Source organism: Bubalus bubalis, chromosome 4 (genome assembly GCF_019923935.1).
Source record: "Bubalus bubalis isolate 160015118507 breed Murrah chromosome 4, NDDB_SH_1, whole genome shotgun sequence".
Classification (NCBI taxonomy): domain Eukaryota; kingdom Metazoa; phylum Chordata; class Mammalia; order Artiodactyla; family Bovidae; genus Bubalus; species Bubalus bubalis.
In genome coordinates this window covers 89503533-89515941 of record NC_059160.1, presented here as the reverse complement: position 1 = coordinate 89515941, position 12409 = coordinate 89503533, and the positions used below count along the sequence as shown (strand labels likewise).

The following is a 12409-nucleotide window of genomic DNA, read 5'->3' as shown; positions in this document are numbered from 1 at the left end:
AGTAAAAACAGCTATGTGTCCTGTGAATAACAGAATTGAGTCACCTATGCTACCTGGCTTCTAGTCCAGTGGTCTTCCCACCATGCCATGCCATTGTTCTGCTTGGCTTGGTGGAAGTCAAAGAGTTGCAACATTGACCTCAATGCCAGGCTCACTTGGCTCTTCTGTCTCTAGACCTGGACAAATTCGCTGCAGAAGATATCATTGATCCAATTGCAAAGGCCAAGATGGTGGCTTTGAAAGGCATCAAGAAGGTGATGGCTCAGGGCAGCATTGGAGTGGCACCTGGTATGAACAGGTAAGATGTATGAGGTGGGAGCATTGGCTTTTTCCTTTTCCAGTCCTTCCCCTATTCTTCATGATCCTCCTTCCTACTTGTCCCACCTCTCTGCATCACTAACTCATCCTCTTTGCTTTGGTGGACTTCAGGCAGCAAGTGTCCCTGCTAGCTCAGAGGCTCTCAGGGGGGCCCGGCAGTGATCTGCAGAACCATGTGGCAGCTGGGAGTGGCCAGGTAAATGGTCTGGTGGGAGCAGGAACTTGGGTCCTATGCCTTCGGGCCACCCTTCTTAGGGCCTGTTACAGAACAGTGACCCTTCAGCAGTCTTTCTCATCCCAGGAGCGGGGTGCCGGTGACTCCTCCCAGCCTCGTCCCAATCCACCCACTTTTGCCCAGGGAGTGATCAGTGAGTATGGTGATAGGGAGGAATGTGCAAGGAAGTGGCTTGGGGAAAAAGGGGTTTGGATCCCCTGACACCGATCCACTTCCTTTCCCAGATGAGGCTGACCAGCGGCAGTATGAGGAGTGGCTGTTCCATACCCAGCAGCTCCTACAAATGCAACTGAAGGTGCTAGAGGAGCAGATAGGGGTGCACCGCAAGTCCCGGAAGGCCCTGTGTGCCAAGCAGCGCACTGCCAAGAAGGCTGGCCGGGAGTTCCCCGAGGCTGATGCTGAGAAGCTGAAGCTGGTTACAGAACAACAGAGCAAGATCCAGAAACAGCTGGATCAGGTAGGGAAGGCAGACTTCAGCCTAGCAACCAGGAACCTGGGAAGAGGGGTGGCACAGGTGGGTGGCCTCCCTGCTGACCTCCCTGACCCTCCCGTGTTAGGTCCGGAAGCAGCAGAAGGAGCACACTAACCTAATGGCAGAATATCGGAATAAGCAGCAGCAGCAGCAACAACAGCAGCAGCAGCAACAGCAGCAGCATTCAGCCGTACTTGCCCTTAGCCCTTCCCAGAGTCCCCGGCTACTCACCAAGCTTCCTGGTCAGCTGCTCCCAGGCCATGGGCTGCAGCCACCTCAAGGACCCCCCGGGGGCCAAGCTGCAGGTCTTCGCCTGACCCCCGGGGGCATGGCCCTACCTGGACAGCCTGGTGGCCCCTTCCTCAACACCACCCTGGCCCAACAGCAGCAACAGCAACATTCTGGAGGAGCTGGGGCCCTGGCTGGCCCCTCAGGGGGCTTTTTCCCTGGCAACCTTGCTCTTCGAGGCCTGGGACCTGACTCGAGGCTTTTACAGGAAAGGCAGCTGCAGCTCCAACAGCAGCGCATGCAGCTGGCTCAGAAACTGCAACAGCAGCAGCAGCAGCATCTCCTAGGACAGGTGGCAATCCAGCAGCAACAGCAGCAGGGCCCGGGAGTACAGGCGAACCAGGCTCTGGGTCCCAAGCCCCAGGGCCTTCTGCCTCCCAGCAGCCACCAGGGCCTCTTGGTCCAGCAGCTGTCCCCGCAACCACCCCAGGGACCCCAGGGCATGCTGGGCCCTGCCCAGGTCGCAGTGTTGCAGCAGCAGCAACCACACCCTGGAGCTTTGGGCCCCCAGGGCCCTCACAGACAGGTGCTCCTGACCCAGCCACGGGTGCTGAGTTCCCCCCAGATGGCACAGCAGGGTCAGGGCCTTATGGGACACCGGCTGGTCACATCCCAGCAGCAGCAGCAGCAACAGCACCAACAACAAGGATCCATGGCTGGGCTTTCCCATCTTCAGCAGGGTCTGATTCCACACAGTGGGCAGCCCAAACTGGGCGCTCAGCCCATGGCCGCCTTGCAGCAGCAGCAGTTGCAACAGCAGCAGCAGCAGCAACAGTTGCAACAGCAGCAGCAGCAGCAACTTCAACAACACCAACAGCTTCAACAACAGCAGCAACAACTTCAACAGCAGCAGCAACAGCAGCTTCAACAGCAGCAGCAGCAACAGCAGCAGCAGCAACAGCAGCTTCAACAGCAGCAGCAGCAACAGCAGCTTCAACAGCAGCAGCAGCAGCAGCAGCTTCAACAGCAGCAGCAGCAGCAGCAGCTTCAACAGCAGCAGCAGCAGCTTCAACAGCAGCAGCAGCAACAGCAGCTTCAACAGCAGCAGCAGATGGGCCTCTTGAGCCAGAGTCGAGCTTTACTGTCTCCTCAACAGCAACAGCAGCAGCAACAGATGACACTTGGCCCTGGCATGCCAGCCAAGCCTCTGCAACACTTTTCTAGCCCCGGAGCCCTAGGCCCAACCCTTATCCTAACGGGCAAGGAACAAAGCATTGTAGAGACGGCTCTTCCTTCAGAGGCCAGTGAGGGGTCCTCCACACATCAGGGAGGGCCCTTACCAATGGGGACTGTACCCGAGTCCGTGGCCCCTGAACCAGGAGAGGTGAAGCCCTCACTGTCTGGGGACTCACAACTCCTTCTTGTCCAGCCCCAGGCCCAGCCTCAGCCCAACTCTCTGCAGCTGCAGCCACCTCTGAGGCTCCCAGGACAACAGCAGCCGCCGGTTAACTTGCTCCACACAGCAGGTGCAGGAAGCCATGGGCAACCAGGCAGTGGATCATCTGAGGCCTCGTCTGTGCCCCACCTACTGGCCCAATCCTCTGTTTCCTTAGGGGAACAGCCTGGATCCGTGACCCAGAACCTTCTGAGCTCCCAACAGCCCCTTGGACTAGAGCGGCCCATGCAAAATAACATAGGGCCACAACCTGCCAAGCTGGGATCTGTCCCGCAGTCTGGGCAGAGCCTGCCAGGGGCTGGGGTCATGCCTACAGTGGGTCAGCTTCGGGCACAGCTCCAAGGAGTCCTGGCCAAAAACCCACAGCTGCGGCATTTGAGTCCTCAGCAGCAGCAGCAGCTCCATGCACTTCTCATGCAGCGGCAGCTACAGCAGAGTCAGGCAGCACGCCAGGCCCCACCCTACCAGGAGCCTGGGACCCAGCCCTCTCCCCTCCAAGGCCTCCTGGGCCGCCAGCCCCAACTTGGGGGCTTCCCTGGATCCCAGACAGGCCCTCTTCAGGAGCTAGGGGCCGGGCTTCGACCTCAGGGCCCACCCCGACTCCCCGCCCCACAAGGAGCCTTATCCACAGGACCAGTTCTTGGCCCTGTCCATCCCACACCTCCACCATCCAGCCCCCAAGAGCCAAAGAGACCTTCCTCCCAATTACCTTCCCCTAGCTCCCAGCTCCCCTCAGAGGCCCAGCTCCCTACCACCCAGCCAGGAACCCCCAAGCCCCAGGGGCCACCCTTGGAGCTTCCTCCTGGGAGGGTCTCACCTGCTGCTGCCCAGCTTGCGGATACCTTCTTTGGCAAGGGACTGGGACCTTGGGACCCCCCAGACCACCTAGCGGAAGCCCAGAAGCTGGAGCAAAGCAGCCTGGTACCTGGGCATCTGGACCAGGTGAATGGGCAGGTGGTACCTGAGCCACCGCATCTCAACATCAAGCAGGAGCCTCGGGAAGAGCCGTGTGCCCTGGGGTCCCAGGCGGTGAAGAGGGAGGCCAACGGGGAGCCTGTAGGGGCCCCAGGTACCAGCAACCACCTCCTGCTGGCAGGGCCCCGCTCAGAAGCTGGGCATCTGCTCTTGCAGAAGCTTCTACGAGCAAAGAATGTGCAACTCAGCACTGGGCGGGGGCCCGAGGGGCTGCGAGCTGAGATCAACGGGCACATTGACAGCAAGCTTGCTGGGCTGGAGCAGAAACTGCAGGGTACCCCCAGCACCAAGGAGGTGAGTACTCCAGTTAGAGGGGAGCAGACATTGTGGGGGCTGGAGCCCAGGGGCAGAGCAAGCAGGTCTGGGTGAAACCAGAGGTGAGGGCTCTGAGGGGCACGGTGGCCTTCACTGTGGGTTTTTCCGACTTAGGATACAGCAGCAAGGAAGCCTTTGACACCGAAGCCCAAGCGGGTACAGAAGGCAAGCGACAGGTTGGTGAGCTCCCGAAAGAAGCTGCGGAAGGAGGACGGGGTCAGGGCCAGCGAGGCCTTGCTGAAACAGCTGAAACAGGTGACCCCCAGGAGCCAGTCCCCTGGTCCCATCCCAGGATAAGGGGGCAGCCTGGCCCCCAGCTGTGCAGTAGCAGAGAGGTGCATGCTGTGGGATTCCAGCCTTGTCGTCTTTCCCCTTCTAGGAGCTGTCCCTGTTGCCCCTCACGGAGCCTACCATCACCGCCAATTTTAGCCTCTTTGCTCCCTTTGGCAGTGGCTGCCCGATCAGTGGGCAGTGCCAGCTGAGGGGGGCCTTTGGAAGTGGGGTGCTGCCCACGGGCCCTGACTACTATTCCCAGCTGCTTACCAAGGTCAGAAAAATGGCAGTACCTTTTGGGGATGATGAGGTTCTTGGGGAGGTGGAGTTGGGGGTGGCAGACTTGAGCAAAGGGCTGATAGAGTGTGGGGCCAGGAGATTATGTCAGTCTCCCTATGCCATCTTGCACACAACACCCCACCCCGCCCCCAGAATAACCTGAGTAACCCGCCGACACCACCCTCGTCGCTGCCCCCCACCCCACCCCCATCGGTGCAGCAGAAGATGGTTAATGGCGTCACTCCATCTGAAGAGCTGGGGGAGCACCCCAAGGATGCCGCCTGTGCTCGGGATACTGAAGGGGTGCTGAGGGGTAAGTCAGGGGCAGAGTGGGCTGCCTCTCGGCCCCGTCTTGGTGGCTAGGGTCCTGTGGTAGGGTTTGGGGTAGGAGTGGGTTGTGTGTTGCTGTGTGTGCATACACAACAGATGGTACTTGAGATAGGAAGGGCCTCTTCGGGACTGATTTGTTGGAGCCAAGGAGGGGCTTCTGGAGTCCAGAGCAAAGGCAGCAGGGCAGGGAGAATATTAATGAAGCTTTTGTTTTTGAGGAATGACCCAAGTTTCCTTACCCACAGGGTATGAACTCCAGTCAGATCTGGATTTGAACTCTGGCTCCTGCATTCATTTAGCTGTGCTACTGCAGCCAAGTAACTTGATTGACTTGTGTGAGCCTCAATTTTCTCACTCTAAAATAAAAATAGTACTCATTTAATGGAGTTGTTGAAAGACTATAACCAATGAGCGTACACTGCAGAGTACACTCTTTAGAAAGGTTCAATAAATTTATAGCTCATGTACCCCAAACTGGCAGATGGGTGGATGAGTAGATAGTGGTCATAGAACTGAGCTAGATCTTGTACCCGTTAGGCCTGAAACATGTGGGAGAAGCACCAGCAGCTCTGGCCTGACCTCAGCCTGACTTTTCTTCTCCTCTCTACCCTGCAGATGCTTCAGAAGTGAAAAGTCTAGACCTGCTGGCCGCTTTGCCTACACCCCCTCACAATCAGACTGAGGATGTCAGGTGTGGAAGGGGCAGAGATGGGGATGAGGAATTGGGGTGGGGTACCAGTTGCTCATTTTTCCTTGTTTTTTTCTTTTGACCAATGGCAGATTTCAAATAGGGCTGTAACATCCACAAATCTTTAGATTTGGGAGGGGGCACCTGCTGGGCTGTAGCAGTGAGTGTCTACTTTTGGCCCACAGGATGGAGAGTGATGAGGACAGCGATTCTCCTGACAGCATCGTGCCAGCTTCATCCCCTGAGAGCATCCTGGGGGAGGAGGCTCCCCGTTTCCCTCAGCTGGGCTCAGGCCGGTGGGAGCAGGATGACCGGGCTCTCTCCCCCGTCATCCCCATCATTCCTCGGGCCAGCATTCCAGGTAGAGGTGACTCTGGGCCTGGACCCGGCCTGGCCTGGCCTGGCCCGGCTGCATTGTCAGAGGTCAGGGAGTGAGGCAGCTGGAGCTTACACAGGTCTTTCTTTGTCATTCAGTCTTCCCAGAGAGCAAACCTTATGGAGTCTTGGATCTGGAGACCACCAGGAAGCTGCCTGCTCCAACTTGGGAAAAGGGCAAAGGAAACGAGGTGTCAGTCATGCTGACGGTTTCTGCTGCTGCCGCCAAGGTATGTCCTGGGGATGCCTCTGGGCCAGGAGGGGATGCCGGTCAGAGGGCAGTCCAGCTTCTCTGGATAAATCCAGTCATTTAAACCTGTGTATTGAGGACCTCCTGTGAATGAAAGCCTGAGCTGGAGTGTGGGATTAGAAAAAATGTAGCACAAGGGGCTGCCCTGCCCTCAAGGAGCTCATAGTTCAGGGGCAAAGTGTTACCAAACATGTCCCCCCAGTCGCATTGCATGGAATTCTGTTTTTTTTGAAAATGTTATCAGGATCTTGTGATCAAAGGAAATTGGAAATCTCAGTTAAAATAGCAAAACAGGTTTCTTTGTTACAAGACTCTGCAGATCCTTTACTTTGCTAATGTGTACTGGGACTTTCCAAGGGGTGGATGCAGTGTATCATTTCCTAAGCCCAGTTACCGCAGGTCTCTTTCTGTGAGCTCCTGTTAATGCCCACAGCGATTTGAGAAAGGCTGCCTTTAAAAGAGGTGCATGAGAAGAAGCCAGATGGCACAGGGGCAGGACTGACGGGCCGCTTAGGGAGCTGCGTTCTGGGTGTTGTGGTCCCCACCAAGCTGGTGATAGTTCTCACTCTGCCGACATGGCTGTCATATCCCCTTTCCTGCCCTGGCAGAACCTGAATGGCATGATGGTGGCAGTGGCAGAGCTGCTGAGCATGAAGATCCCCAATTCCTATGAGGTGCTGTTCCCAGAGAGCCCTGCCCGGGCTGGCATCGAGCCTAAGAAGGGGGAGGCTGAGGGCCCTGGTGAGTATGGCAGAAAAACTCCTTGGGGCCCACGGGGAGTGATTGTGGTGGGAATCTCTGACCCCTTCCTTCCTGCAGGTGGGAAAGAAAAGAGTCTGGGAGGCAAGAGCCCAGAGGCTGGCCCTGATTGGCTGAAGCAGTTTGATGCTGTGTTGCCTGGCTATACACTCAAGAGTCAGTTAGACATCTTGAGTCTCCTCAAACAGGTGGGTCTGTTGTAAGAAGACAGGGTGGGTATCTGGCTAGGACAGAGAAGGCAGAGGGCTTTGGGGCGAGTGGAATCTGGGTGGGAGGAGAGAGGTGACTAGTTAATTGAGGAGCCAGCACTAACGGTACAGGGCTCTCCTATCTTCCCATAGGAGAGCCCTGCCCCAGAGCCCCCCACCCAGCACAGCTACACCTACAACGTCTCCAACCTGGATGTGCGACAGCTCTCGGCCCCACCTCCTGAAGAACCCTCCCCACCTCCTTCCCCTCTGGCACCCTCTCCTGCCAGCCCCCCTGCTGAACCCTTGGTTGAACTTCCAGCTGAACCCTCAGCTGAGCCACCAATCCCCTCGCCTCTGCCACTGGCCTCGTCCCCTGAATCTACCCGGCCCAAGCCCCGAGCCCGGCCTCCTGAAGAAAGTGAAGATTCCCGGCCCCCTCGCCTCAAGAAGTGGAAGGGGGTGCGCTGGAAGCGGCTCCGGCTGCTGCTGACTATCCAGAAGGGTGGTGTGCGGCAGGAGGATGAGCGGGAAGTGGCTGAGTTCATGGAACAGCTCGGCACAGCCTTGCGACCTGACAAGGTGCCTCGAGACATGCGGCGCTGCTGCTTCTGTCATGAGGAGGGGGATGGGGCCACGGATGGGCCTGCCCGCCTGCTGAACCTGGACTTGGACTTGTGGGTGCACCTCAACTGTGCCCTGTGGTCCACAGAGGTATATGAGACCCAGGGCGGGGCGCTGATGAACGTGGAGGTTGCCCTGCACCGAGGCCTGCTCACCAAGTGCTCCCTGTGCCAGCGCACTGGTGCCACCAGCAGCTGCAATCGAATGCGTTGCCCCAACGTCTACCATTTTGCCTGTGCCATCCGCGCGAAGTGCATGTTCTTCAAGGACAAGACCATGCTATGTCCAATGCATAAGATCAAGGGGCCCTGTGAGCAGGAGCTGAGCTCTTTTGCTGTCTTCCGGAGGGTCTACATTGAGCGGGATGAGGTGAAGCAGATTGCCAGCATCATCCAGCGGGGAGAGCGGCTGCACATGTTCCGGGTGGGGGGCCTTGTGTTCCATGCCATTGGACAGCTGCTGCCCCACCAGATGGCCGACTTCCACAGTGCCACTGCCCTCTATCCAGTGGGCTACGAGGCCACGCGCATCTACTGGAGCCTCCGCACTAACAACCGCCGCTGCTGCTACCGCTGCTCCATCGGTGAGAACAATGGGCGGCCGGAGTTCGTGATCAAAGTCATGGAGCAGGGCCTGGAGGACATGGTCTTCACGGACGCCTCTCCGCAGGGTGAGCACGGGACCCTTGCAGCCGTAGTATAGCATTGGGCGAGTTTCTCCCAGAGTCACCTTTCCAATGTTGAGACGAAACCTTCAGGCTCCTTATTGAGTGATCTTGTTCCCCCACTTCCGGCAGGTAGAGGTCTCTTGAAGTTCTCCAGAGAAAGTGTTTTGGCCTTTCTCAGCCACTTTGAATTCTCTATGTAATTGAAGATACTTTGCTTCTCTGACTATACATATTCCAGCTCCTTTTCTTAATCTCAGTGGATCTAAAGGATACAGGTCTGAGACCCTGTCGCCCAGTTTACCCAATCTCATCCTAGGCTTGAGTTCCTTATGGTTGCTTTCCCCTGGATAAAATCTTTTGATCTTGGTTTCGGTATTAATGGTAAAAGTAACAGAATTAACGTTGTAGTGAACGTGTATTATGTGCCACAAACTGAGCTGAGTGGTTTATGTAGGTTATTTTGTTCATGCAACTCTTCAAGGTAAGTACTATTATTATGCCAAGTTTATACATAAACTGAGTAGTGGAGAGATTTAAGTAGTGGGTTAGCCAAAAAAATATTCGTTCAGGTTTTAGAAAAAACCCGAACAAACTTTTTCACCAACGTAATATTTGCCTTAAGGGCCCCATGGCCAGCATTAGAATCTGAACCTAAGTCTTCTCACTCCAGAACATGCCTGGAGCTTGAGCTGCTCTGGCTCTCATGTAAGATCCATGGACTGTGTTGGGTATCCTGGGCCCTGGGTTCATGTTTCTGTGTCACAAGGCTCTCTGATGCCCCTCCAGGGTGGCAAACCTCCTGGCTTGTTGAGAGAGACTGAGACTGGGAGGCCAAGAGAGGTTCCTGAAGAACCACACAGCCTCTTGATAGCAAGGTGGGCAGGCTACAGAAAACCAGCCTAGCATCAGATGGAGGTTAGGGCTGAGGTCAGTAAGCAGAAGTTGCCTCTGAGGGCTGCTGTCTTTCCTTGTCTCTTAGCCGTTTGGAATCGCATCATTGAGCCTGTGGCAGCCATGAGGAAAGAGGCCGACATGCTGCGTCTCTTCCCCGAGTACCTGAAAGGCGAGGAGCTCTTTGGGCTGACAGTGCATGCCGTGCTGCGCATAGCTGAATCAGTAAGGAAAGGGCTGGGGGCTGGCGGCTGGTGGCTGGGGGCTGGGAGGGCCCTGGAAATGTTGGTCTTGCCCCAGAAGTGCTCAGGCTGAAGTGAGTGTGACCTGTGCCCACAGCTGCCTGGAGTGGAAAGCTGTCAAAATTATTTATTCCGCTATGGACGCCACCCCCTGATGGAGCTACCGCTCATGATCAACCCCACTGGCTGTGCTCGGTCAGAGCCTAAAATCCTCACACACTACAAACGGTGAGCTTGTGGGGCTGGACCAAGGGTTGTGGGTATGCGGTTGGTAGGACCCTCTGGCTAATTATGAGTGTTTGGGGTTACAGATCAGAGTTCCCTTGGAAAGACTGGGGGTTCACTCTAGCCTCCTGACTTGAGGGTATACAGGTACCACTAGGGTATCCTTTTCCTCCCCCAGCCTCTCAGGTGCTTGGGGTTGACCTGCATCTAGGGACACTTCTCTTGGGTGTCCTGGGAATGGCCCTTGGGGAGGTTCTGGGAAGACGGTGGTGAGATCTTATGTGTAAAGGACCCAGATGCCACCTCCTCTCCTGTGTTGCTTCCAGGGGGCCTGTGATTCTCCCCAACCTTAGACAGATGCCCCACGAGTGCTAGATTCACCTTCCTATCCCCAGGCTGAGTTGGTGTCAAAAATAAATAATTAGGAATATAATAGAAAAAAATAATAAAACCTTACATTTGTATAGCACTTAATACTTTTTTTTTCAAAGCGTTTTCACATCCATTATCTCATTTGATCCTCACAACAACCTTATGAGGTAGGTAGGGCAGGTGGTATTATCCCCATTTACAGCTGAGAAAACTGAGACCCAGAAAGGTTAAGTGACTAGACAAAGGTCACAGCTGGGACCAGAGCCTTACCTCTTGATTTGTGGTTCACTGTTCTTGCTGTGTACCACAGTAGCCTGACCTTGGTCCCTGGGTAGAGGGAGGCAGAATCCATGAGAGGAGGGCTTTCTTGAAGGTCTTCGGTTGCTCTTTGGGCTGTCGTAGAGCGTCAAACTCTACCCCCGCCAGCCCTGGTCCCTGATGCTCTACACCAGTGGTTTTCAAACTGTGTTTCAGAAAGCCCTGGAACACATAAACTGAGTGGGCAGAACTTGGCCCTCTCCATGCATAACTTCCCCCTTCCCCATATTGGATTCAACCAGAAGAGTTCCGTTTCCATCTAGTTTGTGTATTGGCATTCCTGTAATGTTTTGTTAAAGAAAAAAACAAGATTTCTGCTGTATGAAAAAGAGTCAGTTTGAAAACCACTGCTCTGGGATGGGCAAGAACTTGGCTGGGGCCCTAGGGTGGTGAAAAGGCATCCTGCTAGGCAGCAGTCATTCCCCTGCACTGAGCCATCTGCACAGAGCCCAATGTTATGGCAGAGAAAGGGAACAGTCTAAAGAAAGGAAAGGATACCACCATTTGGCTGTGAATTCAGGGCCAGTTTTAATTCAAATCCAGCCCAGTGTGGTAGACATGGCCCCCGTTTGCAGAGCTTCCAGCACAAGCAGGAGATAGGACTCAGAGATTTGAACAAATCCGTGAGCCTGAATTCCAGGCCTGGGCTGCTTGGGGAAGACCTCCCAGAGGTCGTGAGCGTGGCCTTGAGTCTGGTTTGGCAGGAGGGTGGTAGAAGGCAGGGAGATGGGAGAGCAGGCTCAGTGTAGGGGAATCAGTGCCCCTCCCCTCCCTTCACACCCCACCCCGCCATCCTGGGCTCTCTCTGCCACACAGGGTGTTGGAAGGGTCCCCGTAGCTAGTTGCTGCCTCACCACAGCCAAGACTCAGATGCCTCTACTCCACTCCCAAGGCAGCACGCGCCCTCATTGGAGTGTTACACATCCCAGGGAGGAAGCGGGTGGTGTGTGCCCGGTCTGGGCTAGAGCTGTCTTGTCATGGACTATGGACTGTATCACCTCCCAGGCCCCACACTCTGAACAGCACCAGCATGTCCAAGGCATATCAGAGCACCTTCACAGGCGAGACCAACACCCCGTACAGCAAGCAGTTTGTGCACTCCAAGTCATCTCAGTACCGGCGGCTGCGCACTGAGTGGAAGAACAATGTCTATCTGGCTCGCTCCCGTATCCAGGGCCTGGGTCTCTATGCAGCCAAGGACCTAGAAAAGCACACAATGGTCATTGAGTACATTGGCACCATCATTCGCAATGAGGTGGCCAACCGGCGGGAGAAAATCTATGAGGAGCAGGTATGGGCTGGCAGAGGGGCCATCATGGTGCACTTAGCCAAGGGGCAGGGGCAGGATTGGGGCCAGAGGAGCAGGTGGAAAGCTGCTGTGGGAAGAGGAGGGGAGAGGCAGGAGAAAGGAAGAGTAAGAAATGAAGATGAGCTCACTGCCCAAGCCCACCACCTGACCCCACCACCACCAACCACTGCTGCCCTTCTCTGATACTCTTGCCCCTTCTGCAACCTCTGCCTTTCTAGAATCGAGGCATCTACATGTTTCGAATAAACAACGAACATGTCATTGATGCTACGTTGACCGGAGGCCCCGCCAGGTGAGAGAGGGATGAGCAAGAAGGGATTTAGGAGTCCCTCAGGGTGGCACTCTGGGGGTGGGCCAACAAGGAACCAGCATCATCCAACCCAGTAGCTTGGTATTTCTGCCTTTGTCCCACTGCCTAGGTATATTAACCATTCTTGTGCCCCTAACTGTGTGGCGGAAGTTGTGACATTTGACAAGGAGGACAAAATCATCATCATCTCCAGCCGGCGAATCCCCAAAGGAGAGGAGGTAAGAGGAAGCGTCTCTTAGTGAGTGACAGCAGCTCCCTCTTCTCTGCCCGAAGTCCAATCCCAAGGCCACCACCCTCCCCCACTTCCTCT

At 55.7% G+C, this 12409-nt stretch overlaps 1 protein-coding gene across 6 annotated transcripts in view; it reads left to right on the top strand.

The window, feature by feature from the left end:
* The window catches only part of KMT2D (lysine methyltransferase 2D), a 39207-nt gene that overhangs the window by 23862 nt on the left and 2936 nt on the right, over positions 1-12409 (top strand). For 4 of the 6 annotated variants that reach the window (XM_044941702.2, XM_044941703.2, XM_044941705.2 and 1 more), the window contains exons 36-54: positions 175-298; positions 430-514; positions 605-686; positions 778-1010; positions 1111-3978; positions 4114-4254; positions 4379-4546; positions 4705-4864; positions 5497-5572; positions 5755-5930; positions 6044-6174; positions 6803-6935; positions 7014-7141; positions 7295-8435; positions 9412-9548; positions 9663-9793; positions 11486-11771; positions 12008-12081; positions 12209-12317. In XM_044941702.2, the coding sequence (XP_044797637.2) occupies positions 175-298; positions 430-514; positions 605-686; positions 778-1010; positions 1111-3978; positions 4114-4254; positions 4379-4546; positions 4705-4864; positions 5497-5572; positions 5755-5930; positions 6044-6174; positions 6803-6935; positions 7014-7141; positions 7295-8435; positions 9412-9548; positions 9663-9793; positions 11486-11771; positions 12008-12081; positions 12209-12317 (6383 nt within the window). The remainder of the gene's footprint in view (positions 1-174; positions 299-429; positions 515-604; positions 687-777; positions 1011-1110; positions 3979-4113; positions 4255-4378; positions 4547-4704; positions 4865-5496; positions 5573-5754; positions 5931-6043; positions 6175-6802; positions 6936-7013; positions 7142-7294; positions 8436-9411; positions 9549-9662; positions 9794-11485; positions 11772-12007; positions 12082-12208; positions 12318-12409) is intronic. The other 2 variants (XM_044941706.2, XM_044941704.2) reach the window with 1 other exon arrangement.